This window comes from Gorilla gorilla, chromosome 18 (assembly GCF_029281585.2).
Source record: "Gorilla gorilla gorilla isolate KB3781 chromosome 18, NHGRI_mGorGor1-v2.1_pri, whole genome shotgun sequence".
In the NCBI taxonomy this organism is placed as follows: domain Eukaryota; kingdom Metazoa; phylum Chordata; class Mammalia; order Primates; family Hominidae; genus Gorilla; species Gorilla gorilla.
The window spans coordinates 32,924,028-32,948,434 of NC_073242.2; the positions used below are offsets into that span (position 1 = coordinate 32,924,028).

A 24,407-nucleotide genomic window follows, 5' to 3' on the forward strand; every position below is an offset into this window, starting at 1 on the left:
GAAGGTGCTGGAATAAGTATCCGTTCAACAAATGAATCGTGAATGTGCATGCTAATTGGAAATCACTTTAATTATCAGGCACTTAAGGTATATACCTCGATGTCAGAAAACACTTTCCCCCACTTATTCCTTCAATCCCACAATATTAATCAATTAGCTATTTACCTTCTTATTTCGTTATCAATAGTTCATTTTATTTATTTGCTTTTGAGGCAGGGTCTCACTCTGTCACCTAGGCTGGAGTGCAGGCACATGATCTCGGCTCACTGCAGCCTTAACCTCCTGGGCTCAAGTGATCCTCCCACCTCAGCCTCCGAGTAGCTGGGAGCATAGGTGTGTGCCACCATGCCCAGTTAATTTTTTTGTACACTTTATAGAGATGGGGTTTTACCATGTTGCCCAGGCTGGCTCAAACTGCTGAGCTCAAGCAATCTGCCTGCCTTGGCCTCCCAAAGTGCAGGGATTACAGGCGTGAGCCACTGCACCTGGCTATACATTTTATTTTTAGTCTTTTAAAACTGATCATAAGAATGAACGGGGTCTAGGATAATTTACACTCAAAATGCGGTTCGAGTATAATCGTTGTAGAGTGATAAAATAATTGTCCCAGCCACTGTCAGGAAGGCACCTGTAGAGGAGGGGCACAGAAACATAATAACTAGTGTTCCTCAGATGGAATCTGCTACTACCTATCAGCCCCCACAAGTGAAGGATGGGAAACAGCTTTCCTTATAGAAACACTGAAAGAATTCTGGTCTGTTTCCTAATGTGTTCCTGTCCCCTCCTCTCTTGGCATAGTCCTAGAATTATCTAACCAACCCCTGAATTTCACATTCTTAAACAATGCTTCTTCCTCTAGAACCAAAGCCTTCCTTAAAGACATCAGTGAAGAGCAGACATTCAGAGAGAGAGAGAGGCAGAGAACCCGTTTGAGGATCGGCAGGGAAGGAGGGCTGTGCACGCAGACCCTCTGTGCCGTCGGGGTTGCACGCGTGGGGATGTTGGGAGAGGAGGTATAAAACTGATTTCATGGGGAGGGTTGCCACTTGCAACCCTCTGGAATTTCCGACTCCAATGCTAAGCAACAGAAGATGGGGAAACACACTGATGTATGTCCTGAAACCACCAATACTCGGCCACGCTGACAAGGGCCTTCTCTCCAGAAAGGTCAAGGACAAGGACAGTCCCGGGGACAGAGGGCCGTGAGGAATATGCATTGTGTTCATCTGAAAGATGCTCCCTTGCCTCAGAAGAGTTCTGCAACAGGTGGGGGAGGCAGGAGAGAGCTAGACTTGGATTCGGGAGGTTGGGACCCTTCCTGGCTTTGTCATTTCTTCTTTGGGCCTCAGTCTCCCCATCTGAAGGGTGGTGAGAAGTTAGCTAACTGTAATATCCTTTTTTAGTTTTAAAAGTTTGAGATCTATATTCACCTAAACTATTCCTCACTTTATTCTCCTCACCCACCATATCTAGAAGTTCTAAACACAATTCTAAAAAGTTTAAATCTGTTTTTCTCTTGTTTCATCTTAGTGGCCTGGGTGGCAGAACCAGGGCTTTCTGCATAGCCCCAGTAGTTGGTTTTGTTTTTTTTAAAGAGACAGGGTCTTGCTCTGTCACCCAAGCTAGAGTGCAATGGTGTGATCACAGCTCACTGCAGCCTCAAACTCCAGGGCTCAAGTGATCCTCTTGCCTCAGCCTCCTGAGTAGCTGAGACTATAGGCATGCACCACCACCTCTGGCTAACTTTTTGCATTTTTTGTAGAGACAGTGTCTTGCTATGTTGCCCAGGCTGTTCTTAAACTCCTGGCCTCAAGTCGTCCTCCTGCCTCAGCCTTCCAAAGCACTGGGATTACAGAGGTAAGCCACTGCATCCAGCCCCTAGTGTTTTAAGTAGACCAAAATTTGTGCCATTTTTCTATGACTATAGCACAATTTCAAACATGAAGATCCCAGTCTAGCAAGTCTTTGCATGGCTTAGTTTTTAAGACTTTGGGCTAAGAAGCAGGCTGAGCAAGTTGGATAAATGCCTTTGTCTTCCATTCACAGGGTTATAGACAGAGTCACAAATAAAGCCACCAAACCCAGGATGTATCCAAAGTACCCACCTTCACCAGTGCTGGGCCAGGCTTTGCTGAGGACACAGTGTTTGTGGGGAGGACAGGAGCTGCAGGCCGTGGGGGAGGCTGATCAGCAGTTGGAGGAGTTTTCAAGAATTCAGGAACTGTTGGGGACACTGAAGCAAACTGGTGGAAAAGGCAAAAAGGAACAAGTCTGTGAACTTAATGATCATAAAAACAGAAAAATTAGAATTACAAGGGAATGACCTGGTTTTTAAGCCCACTAGAAAAGAAGCAAAGGAAAAATATGATTATATCTGAGGCCAGATGGTGGAATAACATGCTTTACGCCTCAGTGGAGCCAATCATTTAGTCTTTAAGAGCAGTGAATAACTAAAGCCAAGTAAGGTTAGACTGACGATACTGGAGTATTTTCTCAAAAAGACAGTCAGAACCCACTCTTTATTGGCAGGGAAAGAAAAGTCCAAGACACTTGTATATATGATCAAAACAATACATGGTATTCTTTTTTTTTTTTTTTTTTTTTTTTGAGAGGGAGTCTCACTCAGGCTGGAATGCAGTGGGGTGATCTTGGCTCACTGCAACCTCTGCCTCCTGGGTTCAAGCAATTCTCCGGCTTTGGCCTCCCAAGTATCTGGAACTACAGGCATGCACCACCACACTCAGCTAGTTTTTGTATTTTTAGTAGAGATGCAGGTTTCACCACGTTGGCCAGGCTGGGTCTTGAACTCCTGACCTCAAGTGATCCACCTGCCCCGGCCTCCCAAAGTGCTGAGATTACACCCATGAGCCACTGTGCCTGGTCAATACATGGTATTCATAAAGTCCCTTTGCTATACAGGTCATGCTGACCCTGGCTGATCCAAACACGACCTTCAGGCTTCCCTGCATCACACTCGACCTACCCTCCGGCAGCATCCTTCCTGAATGTCCATGCCACCCATGTGTCCATAAATGTGCTTTACACCCTCTGTTCCTCTCTCCAAATCTGACTAGAACTCTCATTAACCATATTCCCCCATTTCTTGCAACAGAAGATTTGAAGAATATACTTTGGTAAGACTGATCTGTTTTACCGACAACATTATCTCTCCATAGTTAAAACAAGAAGCTACTTTGTTACCCAGGCCAAAATTAACAATTGCTGAATCTCAGTTTGGAGTCACATATTATTAACAAAGGAAGCTACAGAAGGCTTTACTAGGTTTTATCAATTCTCACTAGCAATCTACTTTACATAGATTTTAAGTATTTTATTGTAAAGAACAATTACTATTGTAATAAACTAGTCAAAATTTGCATATTGATTACTACTTGGACTTACTTATACCACCCTTATCTTAAGGAAGAATGTCCTCCTTTATCACTTCCACTTCCCTGAACAACTCTTAAATTCACTACACCAACAATCAAAATCTTGTTAAAGTATTTGCATTTTAAAATAGCAAACTGTATTTTTCCTCCTTAAAATAAATGACCTGAAAACTTGGAGGGCTATTAGCAGCATGAAATATGAAGCTTGGCACATACTAGTTAACTCAAACAAATATTTGTTTAATTGATGAATGGGCATTCCTTCTGGCTTTACTCACACTGGGTCACGTTCTCAAGCCCAGCTGAGACCGTGGGTGTGCGAGTGTGCAATTAATCATGCATGCCCTTGTGAGCTCTCTCGCTCCCTGAGGTTTCAGCTGCTGATTTCAGCTTTTCAGTTATTAGTAACTGTGAGTGTTGACAATATGAAGGACCTTACTTTGAAAGATGGCTGCATTCAATTTCATTTTTAAACAGACATGAAGGGAAAGGGCTCATCTAAGAGAATGGACACCTGTGTTCCAGCAGATTTCTGCCCGCAAAGAGCCCCGAGACATCTGGCTCCTCAGTGAATCTCCGACCAACCAAGCCTCATACATAAAGTGGAAGATGTTAGCTGATCACTTCTTTACTGAATATGACTTTACGTGGTTGGTTTTCCTTTCATCTTGCATATTTTTTTGAAATGGGGATACTTATCTCTGGGTCAATGTTCACAGAGGGGAAAACATTCCTTGGCTATTATGTAACTGGTATGTGAAAGAGACTAAAATGTTTGAATTCTGATCTCTATATAGATTTCTTTGCATATAAATCCTTACCTGGCAAGCTATTTTGCCAGTCCAGCCCCCAGTGACTGAAGATAGTGTGATGAATCTGAGAGCAGTAAGTGTTAATCACATGAAAAATAACCCAGCAGCATGGATGTAGTATCAAATGTAATATTTATGATGTCTTGCCTAAATTTCTAGACTGTGCCTATCTTATTAGCTCTTTTGGTATTTCAGTGTGACTTTGCTACTCAGAAAACCAGACTCCAGCATAACACAAGAATAACCCAACTGAAATACAGTGATTGTTGACTCTACCTAATCTGAAGATAAATATATCAAAACTTCTAATTTTGCCAGCCATTTTAATGTGCTTTAGAAAGGACCAAAACACAACAAAAGCCCCTCCGTTCCCGTACCAAACCCCACTTAGACCATATCAAGGGGTCAGGCTCCTAGTGGCTAAAGTTAGCAGAAGAATCTAAGTGTGAGTAATTTTGAAGTGATGTATTCCAAAAAGGATTAAAAGAGTATCCAGGCCTGGAGCTGGGGGCCATTACAGTAGCGAACGAATGCAGGAACAGAAAACCAAATACTGCATGTTCTCACAAGCGGGAGCTAAATGATGAGAACACATGGACACATAGAGGGGAACAACACACACTGGGGCCTACTTGAGGGTAGAGGGTGGAAAGAGGGAGAGGAGCAGAAAAAATAACTATTGAGTATTAGGCTTAGTACCTGGGTGACAAAAGAATCTACATCAAATCCCTGTGACACACAATTTACGAATATAACACACCTGTACAAGTACCTGTGAACCTAAAATAAAAGTTAAAGTATTCAGGCCATAAGAGATACTTAAACTTATTTTGTTCCACAGTAAATTCAGCAATATGTCAGAATCTTTTTTTAATTTATTTTTATTTTTTTATTTTTTATTTTATTATTATTATACTTTAAGTTTTAGGGTACATGTGCACAATGTGCAGGTTAGTTACATATGTATACATGTGCCATGTTGGTGTGCTGCACCCATTAACTCGTCATTTAGCATCAGGTGTATCTCCTAATGCTATCCCTCCCCCCTCCCCTTACCCCACAACAGTCCCCAGAGTGTGATGTTCCCCTTCCTGTGTCCATGTGTTCTCATTGTTCAATTCCCACCTATGAGTGAGAACGTGCAATGTTTGGTTTTTTGTCCTTGTGATAGTTTACTGAGAATGATGATTTCCAATTTCATCCATGTCCCTACAAAGGACATGAACTCATCATTTTTTATGGATGCATAGTATTCCATGGTGTATATGTGCCACATTTTCTGAATCCAGTCTATCATTGTTGGACATTTGGGTTGGTTCCAAGTCTTTGTAATTGTGAATAGTGCCGCAATAAACATACGTGTGCATGTGTCTTTATAGCAGCATGATTTATAGTCCTTTGGGTATATACCCGGTAATGGGAATGGCCGGGTCAAATGGTATTTCTAGTTCTAGATCCCTGAGGAATCACCACACTGACTTCCACAAGGGTTGAACTGGTTTACAGTCCCACCAACAGTGTAAAAGTGTTCCTATTTCTCCACATCCTCTCCAGTACCTGTTGTTTCCTGACTTTTTAATGATTGCCATTCTAACTGGTGTGAGATGGTATCTCATTGTGGTTTTGATTCGCATTTCTCTGATGGCCAGTGATGGTGAGCATTTTTTCATGTGTTTTTTGGCTGCATAAATGTCTTCTTTTGATAAGTGTCTGTTCATGTCCTTCGCCCACTTTTTGATGGGGTTGTTTGTTTTTTTCTTGTAAATTTGTTTGAGTTCATTGCAGATTCTGGGTATTAGCCCTTTGTCAGATGAGTAGGTTGCGAAAATTTTCTCCCATTTTGTAGGTTGCCTGTTCACTCTGATGGTAGTTTCTTTTGCTGTGCAGAAGCTCTTTAGTTTAAGTAGATCCCATTTGTCAATTTTGGCTTTTGTTGCCATTGCTTTTGGTGTTTTAGACATGAAGTCCTCGCCCATGCCTATGTCCTGAATGGTAATGCCTAGGTTTTCTTCTAGAGTTTTTATGGTTTTAGGTCTAACGTGTAAGTCTTTAATCCATCTTGAATTAATTTTTGTATAAGGTGTAAGGAAGGGATCCAGTTTCAGCTTTCTACATATGGCTAGCCAGTTTTCCCAGCACCATTTATTAAATAGGGAATCCAAAAGAATACTTTTAATATTTAAAATATAAATAGGTTTAAATTGCTGCCGAGACCTAAGTTCAACCTATGTTCTACAAAAATTTAATTTCAAAATGATTGAATTGTTTCCCCAAAGAAACAAAAAAAGCTGCAAACTTTGCTTTGTCTTATTGGATCTGACCACTGTTTCCATTACAGGTTACAGGTCTCACGAGGGCCAGATCTTTAATTTTCATCAGAAACCCATACAAGAAAATGTCAGAGAGATGGTTTTTAATGGATATGTATGCATTCAAAAAAAAACTAAAAAGGCACTGTTGATCATAAAGACTGACTTTTCTCCTACTAGAAATGGCTACAGGAAAGCTTTGCTACAATGTAAAAAAACCAGAAGTCAGAGCAAACCTCTCAGCTGATTAAAGCTCTATCCTGTTTCAGATGTCTGCACTGTTCCTGCTGCAGAATATGGTACACAGGACAAGGGCCAGTCATTGCTTCTGGACTGTTCCTCTTTATTAGAATTTCTTTATGTGGTCTTGAGGGACAGAAACTAGGTATTTAAAAACAAAGCTTTTTTGTATTATAGATTTTAAGTCAATAATGTTTTTAATTTAGGATGCAGCAGAGTTCTTAACTAAGATGGCAAAATGCAATTACTCTTTAAATATTGTTTTCATATTCTAATCCCCAAATAAAATGAAAAATGAATGAGTTGAATAAAACAAAAATCACGCATTGCATATTTAATAGATGAATATTTTACGTAAAACTCTAGCTTTGTTAAAATGTATCACCTAGCACTGACTATTCGTTCCTATAATATATAAGTTTAAGCATTTCACTTTTAGAATAAGTAAGTGAATATTAAAAGTGAATTTCCTTGCACAGAATCTAGTGGACGTTCAGTGGGTACTTGATGACCTGATTGGTAGTGAGGATCTGTACGTATCCCTGCTTTAAAAGTGCATTTAAAAAATTATACTAAAATGTATATAACACAAAATTTACTATTTAACCATTTTTAAGTATATGGCATTAATTACATTTATATTGTTCTGCAACCATCACTACCGGAACCTCCAGACTTGTTCATGTCCCCAAGCAATACACTATACCCATTGAACAACATCCCCCTGGTTCCACATTCCCCTCACCCCCAGGCAATCATCATTTTCTTTTCTGCCTCTATGATTTTTACTACTCTAAGAATCTTATATAAGTGGAATCACACAGTATTTGTCTTTTTGTGACTGGCTGATTTCATTGAACATGAGCTAGAGTTTCATCAATGACGGAATGCAGAATTTGCTTCCTTTTTAAAGGCTGAATACTATTCCAACATACAAATATAGCACATTTTGTTTATCCATTCATCTGGCAGTGGACGTTTGGGTTGCTTTCACATTTTGGCTATTGTGAATAATGCTGCTATGAACAGGGATATACAAATATCTGATCTAACTTCTGTTTTCTATTTTTTTTTTTTTTTGAGATGGAGTCTAGCTCTGTTGCCCAGGCTGGAGTGCAGTGGCGCAATCTTGGCTCACTGCAACCTCCACCTCCTGGGTTCTAAGCGATTCTCCTGCCTCAGCCTCCTGAGTAGCTGGGATTACAGGCACGCACCACCACGCCCAGCTAATTTTTCTATTTTTAGTAGAGACAGGGTTTCACCATGTTGGCCAGGATGGTCTCGATCTCCTAACCTTGTGATCCGCCCAACTTGGCCTCCCAAAGTGCTGGGATCACAAGTGTAAGCCACTGCGCCCAGCCCTGTTTTCTTTTGGGCATATACCCAGAAGTGGAATTGCTGGTTCATTTGGCAATTCTAGTTTAATTTTTTAAGGACTGAACATTGTCCACAGTGGCTATACCATTTCACTTTCCCACCAACAGTATACAAGAGTTCCAATTTATCCACATCCTTCCAAACTTATTTTTTGTTCTTTTGATAGTAGCCATTGTAATGGGCATGAGGTGGTCTCTTGTGGTTTTGATCAGCATTTCCTTAATGATCAGTGATATCCAGTATCTTGTTAGATGCTTATTGGCCAATTGCATATCCTCTTAAGAAGGATGTCTATTCAAGTCCTTTGCCTGTTTTTGTTTTTGTTTTTGTTTTTTTAAGATAGACTGCAACAAAAACCACATTCAAACCTTTGCCCATTTTTGAACAGTTTTTTTGTTGTTGAGTTGTGGGAGTTCTTTTTGTACATTAGATATTAGTCCTGTCTTAGTCTGTTTTGGACGGCTTTTAAAAAATATTTGGCAGGGCATGGTGGCTCCCTCCTGTAATCCCAGCACTTTGGGAGGCCAAGGCAGTTGGATCATGAGGTCAGGAGTTTGAGACCAACCTGACCAACATGGTGAAACCCTGTCTCTACTAAAAATACAAAAATTAGCTGGGCGTGGTGTTGCATGCCTGTAATCCCAGCTACTCAGGAAGCTGAGGCAGGAGAATCCCTTGAACCTGGGAGGTGGAGGTTGTAGTGAGCCGTGATTGCGCCACTGCACTCCAGCCTGGGCAACAGAGCAAGACTCCATCTCAAAAAACAAAAAAAAAAAAAAAAAATTGAGGCTGGGTAATTTATAAAAGAGGTTTATTTGGCTCACGATTCTGCAGATTGTACAGGATGCGTGGCACCAGCATGTGCATCTGGCAAGGCCTCAGGCTGCTTCCACTCATGGTGGGAGGGGAAATAGAGCCAGTGTACAGACATTACAGGGGAAAAGAGGAAGCAAGAGAGAGCGGGGAGGGGCCGGGCTTTTCTTTCTTTCTTTTTTTTTTTTTTTTAACAACAAGCTCTCACGGGGAACTAATGCAGTGAGAATTCACTTATCTCTAAGGGAGGCCGTTAATCTATTCATGAGGGATCTGCCCCCATGACCCGAATGCATCCCATTAGGCCCTACCTCTAACAATAGGGATCAAATTTTGACATGAGGTTTGAAGGAGACAAACATCCAAACCATAGCAAATCCTTATAAGATACATGATTTGCAAATATTTTCTTCCATTTTTTGGATTGCTTTTTTACTCTGTTGATGTCCTTTGATGCACTGAAGTTTTTTTCTTGTTTCTTTTTTTTTAAGAGACAGGTTCTCGCTCTGTCACCCAGGCTGGAGTGCAGTGGTGCTTTCATAGCTCAATGTAACCTCAAACCTGGGCTCAAGTCATCCTCTCATCTCAGCTTCTGGAGTAGCTAGGACTATAGGTGCACGCCATCATGCCCAGCTAATTTTTTTAATTTTTATTTTTTGTAGAGATGAGGTCTCACTATGTTGTCCAGGTTGGTCTTCAACTCCTGGCCTCAAGGGATCCTCCTGCTGTGACCTTCCGAACAGCTGGGATTACAGGCGTGAGTCACTATGTCTGGCCAAAACGTTTTGAGGAAAGATTTCTTTCCTCAAATTATTTTTTCTTTTGCTGCCTTGGTGTCATATCCAAGAAACCAATCCAGTATAATGAAGCTTTCCCCTACATTTTCTTCTAAGAGTTTTATAGTTTTAGTTATTATATTTAGATCTTTGTCTATGGAGTCAATTTTTGCCTACGATGTTAGGTAAAGGTCCAACTTCATTCTTTTTTGCATGTGGATATCCAGTTTTCCCAGTACCATTTGTTGACGAGACTATCCTTTCCCCACTGGATGGTCTTGGCACCTTTGTTGAAGATCATTTGATCCCATATCTAAGGGCTTATTTCTGGGCTCACTGTTCTATTTATCTTATGCCAATACCACTGTTTTAATTACTGTGTCTTTGTAGTAAGTTTCGAAATTAGGAAGCATGAGACCTCTAACTTTTTTAAAATTCAAGACTGTTTTGGTTTTTCAGGATTCCATAAGATTTTTCTATTTCTGCAAAAATCAACATTAGGATTTTGATATGAACTGTACTGAATCTGTAGATTGTTTGGGGTAGCACTGACATATTAACAATACTAAGTCTTCCATGAACACAGGATGTCTGTGTCTGATGCTTTGTAGTGCCTTGTTTTGATTCCATTCTCCTCTCCTTTTGCATTGTTGAAAAATAGCCTGTCGCATGGCCAAGAGTGTCTGATGCCATCTTGAAACAAAACTACCATGATGACTGGTGGTTGGCCCCTCCACAGCAAGGTGTTCTGCAGTAAGGTCTTTACACAATGCCTATGGCATAGATAACCCCTCATAAAGATGCTATCAAACTTCCCCAGTGGTCACGTCCTGACAAGAAAGTCTGAAGATGTGACCAGCTGCACATGTTTTATCCTAAAAGCTTGCTATATAAAGAATATCTCTGGGAGGCTGAGGTGGGCAGACTCTCTAAGCTCAGGAGTTCGAGACCAGCTTGGTCAATATGACGAAACCCTGTCTCTACAAAATTAGCCGGGCATGAATGAATGAATGAATGAATGAATGCTTTCTGGATGGCAGGTGTGGACAGCCACCCAAGACATTGCTTCTGTTTTTAAGTTCCTATAAAATATTTCTCTCTGAGAAACTGGGTTTGTCAGCCTCTTTCTTTGGCCTCTGAGCTTCCTCAGCTTTTGGGGGTAGGTTTGCATATGCCTGTTCACAGATTCTACGGATTTTTTGTTTGTTTCCATAGGAATTACAAATAACATCTTAGAATTACGACATTCCATCTTACATTGATAACAACTTCAGTCACATAAAAAAATGCTACTTCTTTACAGCTTCACCCCCTCTATGTTACTGACGTCATTCACAAACTACGTTGTTATATACTGTGTGGCCATTAACATAGATTTGTAATTTTTAATGAATGTGTATTTTAAATCCTGTAGGAAAAAAAGTAGAGTTACAGACCAAAATTATAATACTGTTTTAATATTTGTCCATGTATTATCTTTTTCTTTTTTCTTTTTAGATGAGAATTCTGCTCTTGTTGCCCAGGCTGGAGTGCAATGGCGCGATCATGGCTCACCACAACCTCCACCTCCTGGATTCAAGCGATGCTCCTACCTCAGCCTCCCGAGTAGCTGGGATTACAGGCACGCACCATCACGTCTGGCTAATTTTGTATTTTTAGTAGAGACAAGGTTTCTCCATGTTGGTCAGGCTGGTCTTGAACTCCCGACCTCAGGTGATCCGCTCGCTTTGGCCTCCCAAAGTGTGCTGGGATTACAGGTGTAAGCCACCGTGCCCGGCCAATTTTATATTTTCATATGGCTTTGAGTTACTATCTGGCATCCTTTCACTTCAGATTGAAGGATTCTTTTTAGCATTTCTTGTAGAGCAATTCTAGTGGTAATAAACTCCCTCTGCTTTTGTTTGTCTGGGAATGTTTTAATTTTTCCTTTATTTTTGAAAACAATTTTGCTGGATATACAATTTTCAGGTGACTGTTTTCTTCTTTCATCATTTTAAATATGTCATCCCACTGCCTTCTGGTCTTCAAGGTTTCTACTGAGAAATCCACTGATAGTCTTATTGAGGATTCCTTGTAGGTGACCAGTCACTTTTCTCTTGCTGCTTTTAAGATTCTGTCTTATTTGACTCTAGACAGTTGATTATAATGTGTGCTCCTGCGGGTGTCTTTGGAGTTTATTGAATTTCTTGTACAGGCATTGTGGTCAACAATGGGCTGCACATAAGAAGATTATAATGGAGCTGCTCTATACAGGTGTAGTATTTTTAAAAACCATTTACACTGTAAAGGTACACTGTAGTAGGTGTAGTAGGCCATACCATCTAGGTTTGTGTAAGTATACTCTATGATGTTTCACAACAACAAAACTGTCAAACAATGCTGATATAATTTGAATCATGACCAAATCTCATGTCAAATTGTAATCCCCAAGTGTTGGAAGAGGGGCCTGGTGGGAATCATGGGGGCAGACTTCCCCCTTTCTGTTCTCATGATAGTGAATGAGTTCTCATGGGATCTGGTTGTTTGAAAGTGTGTAGCATTTCCCCCTGTGCTCGCTCGCTCTCTCCTGCTGTCATGTGAAGACATGCTTGCTTCCCCCCTTCACCCTTCCACTGTGACTGTAAGTTTCCTGAGGCCTCCCCAGCCATGCCTCCTGTACAGCCCGTGGAACTGTTAGTCAATTAAACCTCTTTTCATAAATTGCCTAGTCTCAGGTAGTTCTTTATAGTGGTGTGAGAACTGACTACTACAAATGCTTTGCTCAGAATGTATCCTTGTTGTTAAGCAAAGCATGACTGTATTTGTATATCCATGTCTTTCCTCCTATTTGTGAAGTTTTGGGCCATTATTTCTTTAATTAATGTATTTGCCCCTTTCTCTCTTTCCTTTTGGAACTCTCATAGTGAATACATTGATCGCTTGATGGTGTCCTATAAGTCTCTTAGTCTCTGTTCACTTTTCTTCATTCTTTTTTCCTTTTGTCTTCAGACTCAATTTCAAATCATCTGTCTTCCCATTTGCAGATTCTTTCTTCTGCTTGTTTGAGTCTGCTGTTCAAGCCTCTAGTGAATTTTTCAATTCCATTATATCTTCAATTACGTAATTTGTTTGGGTTTAAAAAATAATTTCTACCACATTCTCAGTTTGTTCATATATAGTTTTCCTAATTTCCTTTAGTTTGTTGTCTATGTTTTCTTTTAGTTTTTGAGTATATTTAAGATAATTACTTTAAAGTCTTTGTCCAGTAGGGCAGATATGTGTGTTTCTTCTAAGATAGTTTCTGGAGATTTATTTTGTTCCCTGAATGGTCATATTTTTCTTTTTCTTTTTTGTGGGGGGTGTGTGTAGGGTCTCGCTCTGTTATACAGGCTAGAGTATAGTGGTATGATCTTGGGTCACTGCAACCTCTGCTCCCTTGTCTCAGGTGATCCTCCCATCTCAGCCTCCTGAGCAGCTGGGACCACAGGTGTGCACTACCACGCCCAGCTATTTTTTTTTTTTATTTTTAGTAGAGATGGGGTCTCACTATGATGCCCAGGCTGGTCTTGAACTTCTGAGCTCAAGCAATCCACCTGCCTTGGCCTCCCAAACTGCTGGGATTACAGGTCTGAGACACTGCACCCTGCCTTGTTTTTTTTAAATGGGATTTTGCTATGTTGCCCAGACTGGACTTGAACTGTTGGATTTAAGTAATCCTCCTGCCTCAGCTTCCCAAGTAAGCTGGGATTATAGGTGTGTGCTATCATGCCTGCCTTCTTTGTATCTTTTGTTGAAAATCTGGCATGTGAAAAAACAGCCACCTCTCCCTATTTCTAGTGTTCTTATTTCTCCGCAGCCTCACCAGCATCTGTTGTTTCTTGACTTTTAATAATTATTCTGACTGGCATGAGATGGTATCTCATTGTGGTTTTGATTTGCATTTCTTTAATGATCACTGATGTTCAAGGTGTCCCTATGTTGCTCAGGCTGGTCTTGAACTCCTGGGGTCAAGTGATCCTCTCACTTTGGCATCTCAAAGTGCTGGAATTATAGGCCTGAGCCACTGCCCCCTGCCTCAGTCAGGAATAATAATAATAATAATAAAAAAACCTAAACAGGGAAATTAGAAAAATGTGTTTAAGCCAGGGGTGTCCAATCTTTTGCCTTCCCTGGGCCACACTGGAAGAAGAAGAATTGTTTTGGGCCAAATATAAAATACATTAACATTAACGATAGCTGGTGAGCTAAAAGAAAAAAAAATCACACAAAAAAACTCATAATGTTTTAAGAAAGTTTATGAATTTGTGTTGGGCTGCATTCAAACTGTCCTGGGCCGCATGCAGCCTGTGGGCTGTAGGTTGGATAGCTTATTTTAAGCCATAGGATTAAACATGCAGCACAAAATGAGTAATAAATACATGACAAAATTTGGCTCAGGCAAACAAGAAGGAAAGTGAAATCTAAGGCAGAGATTTCACTCAAAGTATGGTCTGTGGACCTCTGTTACCTGCCTGCGACCAGTTAGAAAGTCATATAGAAATTTGATGTTACCCCACCACTTGTACTTTACAAGGATTAGTCCACATGCATCGAAAATTAAATGGGCCAGGTGCGGCGGCTCATTCCTGTAATCCCAGCACTTTGGGAGGGCGAGGTGGGCCGATCACCTGAGGTCAGAAGTTCAAGACAGCATGGCCAACATGGTGAAGCCCTGTCTCTACAAAAATACAAAAATTAGCTGGGCATGATGGCGGGTGCCTGTAATTCCAGCTACTTGGGAGGCTGAAGCAGGAGAATTGCTTGAACCCGGGAGGCAGAGGTTGTAGTAAGCTGAGATCACACCATTGCACTCCAGCCTGGGTGACAGAGTGAGACTCCCTCTCAAAAAAAAAAAAAAAAAAAGGAAAGAAATATCTAAAAAAATCAAGCTAGTCCTCCACTACAGCCAATTCGAGGACTGGTCAACAGCAATGAAATTTACCATCAAACTCTTACAATGAGTTATTTTCAAGATTAAAAATTAAGAATCTCAAAGAACCCCTGAAAGACAAGACGTTTATGTTGCTCTTTTATTATCTTGCTTTAGAAGCACATTTTAATAAATCGTGTCATAGCTCGTCTTTGTGGCAGTGGTATGATGGTAATTCTAAAGCAGGAAAAAACAGACTGCAGAGAGAGTCTCCAAGGATCTGTCATGCATTAAATCAGTTAAGTAAGTACTTGCTGTGTGCTGGACCCCTGTGCTGAGTATGAGGTTACTAAGATAAATCCCTGTCCTCTAGGAACTTTGTGTCTAAGGAGAAGCAATGTGTCAAGGTCCTTTCCCCTTGGGCTACGAATATGAAAGTAAGTATATTGAGGTAGATAAATATATTTTATATACATCAAGTGAGATGCCTGGACAAATTCTATAACCAAACACTGGATAACAGTGAAAATAAAGTATAAAATTTGCCAAAACAAAACTTATCACCTCTAGATGACATAAAAATCCCCAAGACTTTACCAGCATCATAAAGTTCGCCTCTGTAGTTAATTAAAAAAAGAAACCAAAACGAAGCACCTACAACGTATTAATAATCCTACTTAAGAATTATCTTTCTTCGACATCTGTATGGCATAGTTACCATGGACATGCTTCTTTAATTACATGAATAAAAGTATAATAAGAATCTTTGTCAGATTCCTTACTTATAAATACTAGAACACTTAATACAAGGGGGTTTCATGAAGGCCACAATTTTAAGAGGTCTCAAGGCACATAGGACAGAAATGATTTAACAGGCAAAGCTACAGTGGAGCCAACCCTGACTCCAGGTTTTTTTTCTTGAACGTATACATAGGAACTGTTAACATCCTGTAAAGTGGGTCTTTTCCCATTGCCCTAGTTGACAGATAAAAAGCTGACTGTTAATGGTCTGCATGTAACAGGCAGAACTGTACTGCAGCAGCACTGAAGGTACCACGAAAACTAATGCTTAAATTCAGGAGTGACCCAAGGCTTAATGTGTGTTACACTGGGAATAAACAGACCATATTTATTCTTCAAGAAACACTGTTATTACTATTTTCCTTCAAGGAATTCTGGAATGTCAGCTCACTGTGTGGGAATGCCTCTCGTTAAAGCGTCTCAATTAAAAACTTAGCTGGAGACCACGTTTTAAGAGTACGGAAATAAAACACAGTAGTACCAGCAATACAAGGAAGAGAATTATAATCTTTCATGCAGGTGAAATGATCATGGAGTTTAAACAACTGATGGCTGTTGTGACACATTCTGTATTACTAAAAGTTAAGGCCATGCTAATTGCTGTCTGACATCCTAACCTACTCAAAACAGTAGCAGAGAACAAACAACCCAAATGGATAAGTGTAACTGTTTGTTAATGGTATCTACTCGCACACTTGACATTCTTTTTACTGAATTTTTAAAGCTCAAAACCAGGGTGCAGCAAATATGTGAGAACACAGTAGGGTTTAGTCTCCCTTGCTCTCACTTTCTGCCTGCTCAAACCTCAGACTGTGGGTTGGTCACTGACACTCATACTTCTTCTAGGCCAGGGTCACCCCTGCCCTGTGAACTTGGAGAGGACAATCGGAACTGCAGCCATCCACACTACCACTGATGAGTCCAAGCTGTAGCGGCTCTAGATTCACATGGAAGGAGAAGAGAAACAAGCTTCCACAACCATTGTGTCAGTCTGCATTTAAGGTGCTGAATTCAAGTCAGCATTTACTAAGCACCTTTTCTGTACCAAGCCCTGTACTAGATGCTCAAGATATACTTGCTCTCTCTCCCCTTCCCTCCCTCTCCGAAGTAGCTCTTATCTGCTAACAGCCAAAGTCCCTCTCATAGGCTCACATTTTAGCTGCAGGCATACAGACAACAAACAAATTAACATATTTCAGATCATGGTGATAAATGCAATGAAGAAAATAATGCTGAAAGACAGCTCCTAACAAATCAATGGTCATGAATGAGAAGAAATGCTGTAAGAAAATGGTCATTTTTAATCCCCAAACTTCCATACTTCTGTGAACCCAGACTGCCTCTTGTATAAGGGTTAAAGCAGATAATTGCTAAATTCCTTTCTGACTCAAAAATTCTATGATGCCAGGCTTAACAAGAACATTTTCTGCTGACTTGATCACTCCCATTAAGTAGTTCAATAGTTTTGACTTTAAAATAACACTATTAAAATTTCAGTAAGGCAAAAGCACTATAAGGAGAAAAAAATTATGTATAGCACAGAAATTATTATAAAGCCAAAGGAAACATGGACACCCATTAAAAGATAAGACATGTAAATTTCCAATGCAATTACCAAAATATTTCTTACATTCCTTTGTATGCACTAGATTCTCAGTTCCCAATAAATTTTAAACATAATAGGTGCTCAATGTGTATTTGTTGAACAAACAAATTCAGTTCCATCAATGATCAAAACATTCAACTCTCCAAGATTTCAGGAAATGGTATTACCTACTTGTGATGAAGACATAGTGGCTGGAAATCTTTATTACCTTCCTGGAGGGCAGTTAAGTGCCTGCTTTTTGCCTAATAAATCAATTTAAATTCAATTCAGAATTTTCTTCTGGTGAAAGTGTATTACCTTAAGATATTAAAAAAACAAGGCATTTTCTTTCTTTAGGGGTCAAAACCAGAAAGATAATACCTGCGCTGGAGTGTTTGTAGTCACAGGAGATGGCGATTCACTAACTTTTGGCTCACTTGGGGACGCGGCTGACCCCTGTGACTCCTGACTCGCAGGCTGGTCCGGAGACAAAGCGTCACTGCTGTCTTCATCAAATGAGAAATCGCCCTGAGTGTGGGGATAGTCCTCCTTCCCAACGCCTAAAGAAAGAAGTGATTTTTGACTTGACTTATGTTGGCTTTGGAATACCAAGCTTAATGTGAAGAAGGAAAACATTGTTTCCTATGAAAATTTATGAAGCTGCTTAAAAAAAAAATTGAACACAATGTACCTCCCAGTGCAAGAACACACCACTAACCATGATGTATTCTTGAGTGAAAAAGAAAAATCTAACCTGCATTAGATTAAGACTTTGGGTTCAACTACCAGTTACATGAAGTACAAGCGCCAGGAATCTCAACACCTGGGGATGCAAATGCAATCAGTAAAATCCAGAATGTGGGACATGCTAGAGAACAAAACAAGCCTTTTTCTCAACAAATAAGAAAAAAAAAAGATCCACCCAATAGATTAAGATTTAACAGAAATATCAGGCAGAGGCAACGTGTGGACCTTGTTTGGATCCTGACAGGAAATCCAACTGTTAAAAAAACACGTGACAGGCTGGGTGCGGTGGCTCACGCCTGTAATCGCAGCACTTTGGGAGGCTGAGGCGGGTGGATCATGAGGTCAGGAGATCGAGACCATCCTGGCAAGCGCGGTGAAACCCCGTCTCTGCTAAAAAATAGAAAAAATTAGCCGGGCATGTGGCGGGTGCCTGTAGTCCCAGCTACTTGGGAGGCTGAGGCAGGAGAATGGCGTGAACCCGGGAGGCAGAGTTTACAGTGAGCCAAGATTGCGCCACTGCACTCCAGCCTGGGAGATAGGGCCAGACTCTGTCTCAAAAAAGAAAAACAAACAAACAAAAAAACACGTGACAAGGAGGAAAATGGGGCCATGACTGGGTGTATGTTGATACGCTCCCACTTTAGGGAGCAACCCAGCTACACTGACATCTCACCTGATTTTTTCTGTTTTTCTGCTAAAGCTTACGCCAGAAATAAAAAGAGAAACATCAGTAACTAAGTGTGGTAAGACGAGGATAAAATGGAGAGATACTACCATTCTGTACTCATCTGCTCTTCACCTTCCTGAACTAACACTGAACATGCTATTTATATTTCCTAGAAGTAGACAGAAATAAACAGTTAGTAAAAATATTAAACTAAATAAGTTTAACTTAGAAAATTATTTCAATAATAATGCTACTTAGCAAGCAATTTGGAAAAGTTAATATCGTATCTTAAAAACTATTGTAGTTTTCATCACCCCTGGGGACCTCCTATTTTGCACTGGTATGACTTTAAAGCTTAGGCAATTTGTAGTCAAGAACTGTAAGCAGTACAATCAACCATGATTCCATGCAGTCCTAAAGAGATGGACCCCAAAAGGTGAGATGAAATCAGAATGTAAGAATTAAACCTCAGACCTAACAAGGGAATCTGTTAATCAGCGGCAGATACTAGACTTATAATACATAATGAAATGATAGTAACACAAATCACTGTGTTAATTTCTAATTAACCCAGAAAACAATACTCACGATTGGTGCTAGCCTTTAAATTATATTTGTTTTATCTAAAATTTCCAAGTTTCTCTTTCTCCCCCCAAATAGTAAATTTTTAGAGTCTTGCCTATAATTGCTTCTTTAACACTGGAGTCCACAGGAAGGATGTTTTTCTCTACCAGCTCCATAGGACCAGGTCTTTGAGCAATCTTTTCATTCAGATCATCTGCTAGTCGAGCTCTTTTCAACTTCATCTGAGTAGCCTGCAGGGATGGCTCTGCAAATGTTTCTAAAAGAGGAAACGCAGTTTTAACCATTACTCGAATTACTATTTCTATTCCATAATGTTATTTCAGGCCAACAAACTGAATTTAAACTGATTTAGACACATTTTTGTGTTCTCGACATATTTATGGAAAGAGAAAATGACTGTTTAAGAATTCTCCAGTATGCATTTTGTATTTTTTAGTTCTGGATAGCTTTACTTTGTCTATGTAATTTGGATGCCCACAGACTCAAATTAACAGGACCTTAAACCAAAAGTGGGGCACTGCTATTGTTTGTTTATGGCAGGAGGGTCAAATTCACATTTACTAGGTATTGGGGATACAGAGGATGGGCAAGACGGATGTGGCCCATGGTTCAAGAAGTTGACAGTTCTGGATTTGGCTTCATTGGAAAGTCAATTCTTAGAAGGGAGACACTGCCTCTTAGGGTTATAAGCTTCTCTGCAGAGGTCAATGGGAAGAGCTATCATTCATATTCTTGAATTGATCCCCTGTGTCTCAGTCGGTCATCATAATTAAGAATTTGGGTTTATTTCTGAATACATATCCTTGTGTCTGTTAGGAACATTCAACTATAATATACAGTAATTAATGGTTGTATACAGGCATCAATACTCATCTACTTACAAATGCATAAAATTGGTACAACCAATGTAAAACTATAAATACCATAATTCATCCATCTGCTTTATTCTGTCATACTTGTGTTTCTGGTAACTCTTGTTAATGTTTTTTCCATTGTTCTAAAAAATGTTTAGAAATGATGAAAAATAATGATGTGGTGTCTACCCAAAATTCCAAGCTGAAAGTTGCTTGCCTCTTAAGTTATACAGTAGAAGGTCTTTTAATGAAACTCCCCATAAGTCGGCTTAGGATGAACTGATATTCTTTAGCCTGTAGGTATTAATAGAATATTCTTGTGAAGCCCAAGGCTCACTGAAAGCACATGGCTAGGAGGTTACCCTGCAGCACATCTGTGTAGCTTCTCTATCCACCAGCTGAGCTGTATGCTTGCCAAAAGTGAGCCTTGATTGTCCACAAAATGATTCATATCTGTTGTGACCGCTATTGCGAATACATAATTTAAGTAAATTATGAGAAAATGATAAAACTTCAAAAATAAAATGTTTATTTCTTGGAAACTTAAATGCTTTGGAAAGATTTGATAAAGGCTGAGTCATTAAAAAAATCACTGTCAAATTCGTTTGGGCAATTAACAACTGTAAGAAATTTGAGAAAAAGGTTGCAACATCTAGGATTTTAAAGCTCCGATTGATGTGAACTCCATTCATTAAAGTCTTACCCAAAGAGAAGGCCCTAGCACAAGGTTGGAATATTGGTAAATAAATGTAGACATCTACAAGTTAAAATGTGTGTCCACCTCATTTTTATCATTTTCCCATACAACCAACTGTGGCCCCAATCTTCTGAGATAACACTTCTAACCATACAAGATGATAGTTAGGGAGAATCAGAACATAAGAATTACTCTCAGGTTGATATTTCAATGCCTCTGGTTAAGATCTAGGTAGGACAGACTTCTGTCTTTCTCCTCTCTTACATTACCATCACCGAAGTGATAGCAATATGTATGGAAAGAAAATATTCCCAAGTAAGTAAGTAAGTAGAGCCTGGAATTTTGGTATGTTTCTGTTCCTGGTCTTATTCCTCTATCTCCATGACTGAGGCTGAAGTTTAGCTGCTGAACTTCAGGAAGTAACTTAGACCCTTGCCTGCCAAATATCTAATCCAATCAAAATCGGGTTAATGTTAAAATACAGTTGGGAGTGGTGGTGGTTTTAAGATACTTCAAAAAATAAAACGACATTCTTTCTTATTTCAAAAATCCCAACTTGAGAACAGATGTCCTAAAAACATCACTTATGGTTAATTCATAAATACAGTTAAATTTTTAAATTGTGGGTAGTCTTAAAAAAAGATTTATTTTGAGAGTTAAATGTATTTTCCTTGATTTTAATTATATCCATAAAGCTTGTTACAGTTAGAAGGCAAATTGAAACAGATAGCATTGTTACTACAAAAATGTCCCTTATAGGTCAAGATGTTTTCAGGCAAAGAAGCAACCACTCACTTGGCTACTTACCAGTAAACTTGCTTCTTTGAAGATTCACTTATCCCTGACTGGTAGCTGCTCTACCCTACTACTGGAGTTCTGGAAAAGCCTTTTTAGTCCAGCGGACTTCTGAGAACACAACCCAAAGTAGAGAAAGGGACATACCTCTCACCTCCTGCCCCTGGAATGAGGAGGACAGCCATATAATCAAAGATTCTTTACAATAGAAGAGCCCCTACTTGGGGTCGTAGAGACCACCTTGATGCTTCGAAGTTCTCTACCACATCCTTAATATTGAGAGTTTTTTCTCTATCATAGCAGTCGGTTTACTCCCCACAGAGCTCTTCTCACAATCTGTAATTCACTTGTTTTGCTTGTTTATTAGCAAAAATAGAACTGCCAGCTCCGTGAAGTCAGGCATCCATCTGTCTCGCTCACTTGTTGGGTCTCTGGAGTCTAGCACACTGGCCAATGAAGGAACACCTCTAACAATGGTAGCCATATCACCTCCTGAAGATTTCATTTCTGGACATGTCTGACCTTTAAGATATTACTTCTTATGTTGAGTTATAATCTAATACTTGGTAATATCAACCTAACTTAATACTAACTCTAATCCTATCATTAGGCCCAGAGAACAAACCTCCCTTCTACCTGACAATTGTCTCTCAATGTCTGAGAAGTTTTCAGATTGTTTCTGTATCTTCCCAATACTTAACACACCCAAGACTACCACAGAATCAAGCTCCTAGTCTTAATAAATTCGTTGGAGAAGCAAAACAATGAAAGAAAATGTAACTTGGGAGTTGATGGTGGAGGTATAAGCTTTTGAGAATGCTTTGCCTTTAGAGAGAAAAACATCCTGGCCTGACCCATGTGTTAACCAAAGATGGAATGGAACTGTCCTTACCAGCCTCGTAAGTGATGAGGTTAGATGACTGAGATCATTTGGCGGAGGTGGATGGGAGGTGCTAATGGTCAGCTCAAGGTGGCTTGTTGTGGGTAAGTGGCAATAAAGAGAAAATGTTGGATGTGGGCACTGTACAGGTAGACACAGACAAGGTCCAAGTAGTTGAAAATCTAGGGTTAGACTTGTGCTATTGCATTCTTTATGACTTAATAAGTGGATACATGTCCCTCACTGATAAAGAAATCCTCTGGACCCCAATTTTTTTAGTGGAACAGTATGGTAGAGGCATCTGTGGTACCAGCTGGTGTGGAAGTGTTAGTCCATTAATTGGTTATGTGAAGAATCAAACCTTCCCTGTGTATTTAACATAATGTTTTAGTTTTGGGTCTTCATGTTGCTGTCCAGTTTGGAGGAAGTAAGGCTGTGGGTTAAAAAGTTATTAAAATGGGAATAAACAGAAATGGTGGAAATTCTCACTTCTTTTCTTGAAAAAATACAGCAAATTAAGAAGAAATAAATCCTTTACCTTCTAAAATGTGCATCCTGACAAGTTCAGAACGATCTGGTCGACTCCGAATCTTGTGTTTCAAAAAGTTTTCAGTCTTTAAAAAGAAAAAAAGTCTTACCATAAATTATTTATTATTTATTGTGGTTTTAAATGTTCTTTAAGGTATTCCATTTAAATAAACGATACGCTTATGGTCATGTGTTTGAGACGAAGAGTAGAAATTAGCACTTAGAAAAACTAGTATCCAACACATGATTTAAACTGTAGCCTTCAAAATTGTACGCAGACTTGAAGAGTATGTTGGTATAAACTAAGCACTTATAAACTTTTAAAACTTATGAGCATCGAAAGGTCATGTTTTGAAGATAATTTTTTAATAAACATAGGATTTAAATCACTTAAATATCTAAACTCAATAAAATCTATACTTCAGGTCCAGTAAAAATCCACCTAGATAACAAATTTCCTAAAAATCTTTATGTGTTTTCTTTGGTAAGTTCATATCCTTGATCAGATTTTCTTAATTAGAAATGTATTCAACTCTTAAGGAAGAAAGCCTTCATACAGGTTTTATAAGACTGTAAGAAATCATTATTGCATTCTAGAAAAATTCTTAAGAAAATGTTGGAATATGTTTATTTTCATGTTGCATGATAGAAATTTTCCCCAAAACAAAATGAATGAATATTCATAATGGCATTTTTAAAGAAAAATCTTAACAATTATCACGTGCAAGTATGATGGTGCCATCTTAAAGAATAAAGCAGAGTTGAATGTAGCAACGTTTTCTGATTTAGCCATCTTCCCCTACCGTTGGTCAAATGTACAGGTAACAAAGACCCAGTAGGGAAATCATCTAAGGATCTGGTGTCACCACATCCTTGGCTGTCTCTCTGTAGGGGTAACAAATGACAGAATTACCCCCTCTTATGCCTCTAAAAACTGTTGTTATGCTCTGAGAGCAAGAAAGCGAAGAAGTATGATTTGTTCTTTTTGTACAAAACTAGTTACTGGCTTTAAAAGAACAAAATTTGAATGTCATGTATTTTCTACAAACCTCCAGATCAAACTGTCCCAGAGTAAATATTCTCTATGCCATGTATCCTGAAAATACACTATTTTTTCTCTATTGACATATTTAGGAGTAACATTGCTACTTGTACACAGGTATTTTAGAAGAGAGGAGAGAAGGAGAGAGAAGTAGAACATTTTAAAGTGAAATGTCTTACTCTGGCTCGTTCCAAGCTTTTTATCTGTTCATGGAATGCCGCTGGGCTCTTCAAAGCTGTGAGAAAAGAAATGGTTTCCACAGTATAAATAGAGTTCATACTTCAGTCCAATATTATAGTATATCATGGTGATAACCCTATTATTAATAGATCACATCTACAGTTCCATTAATTTACTAGTTCCATTAGGAGGCCTGCAAAATTTGAAATCTTAAATGTTACAGGATAAAAATTATGTATTTCACAAATAAAGTAGACATTTAAAACATGATTGTATACAAAATGACAATGCAAATATCAGTTCAGACTAGTTCTGACTACTCATAGCAAATCTCCATTGCCGAGGGGACTGTCTGATGACTCCTTGATGAGTCTTTGCTCTTAATGGTCATATAAGCTATAGGAAAGTCCGTATGTCCTTGGGAGTGATGTAACCTTGA

General features: G+C 39.4%; 1 protein-coding gene across 15 annotated transcripts in view; it reads right to left on the minus strand.

The window, feature by feature from the left end:
• Positions 1-24,407, minus strand: part of MRTFB (myocardin related transcription factor B) — a 197,591-nt gene that overhangs the window by 32,635 nt on the left and 140,549 nt on the right. For all 15 annotated transcript variants that reach the window (XR_008672645.2, XR_008672644.1, XM_055365839.2 and 12 more), the window contains 5 exons: positions 23,968-24,023; positions 22,757-22,832; positions 19,087-19,248; positions 17,375-17,553; positions 2,106-2,243 (listed from right to left, as the gene is read on the minus strand). Coding sequence is in view for 13 of the 15 variants with exons in the window: in XM_055365839.2 (XP_055221814.1) it covers positions 2,106-2,243; positions 17,375-17,553; positions 19,087-19,248; positions 22,757-22,832; positions 23,968-24,023 (611 nt within the window). In the remaining 2 variants the exon portion in view is untranslated. The remainder of the gene's footprint in view (positions 1-2,105; positions 2,244-17,374; positions 17,554-19,086; positions 19,249-22,756; positions 22,833-23,967; positions 24,024-24,407) is intronic.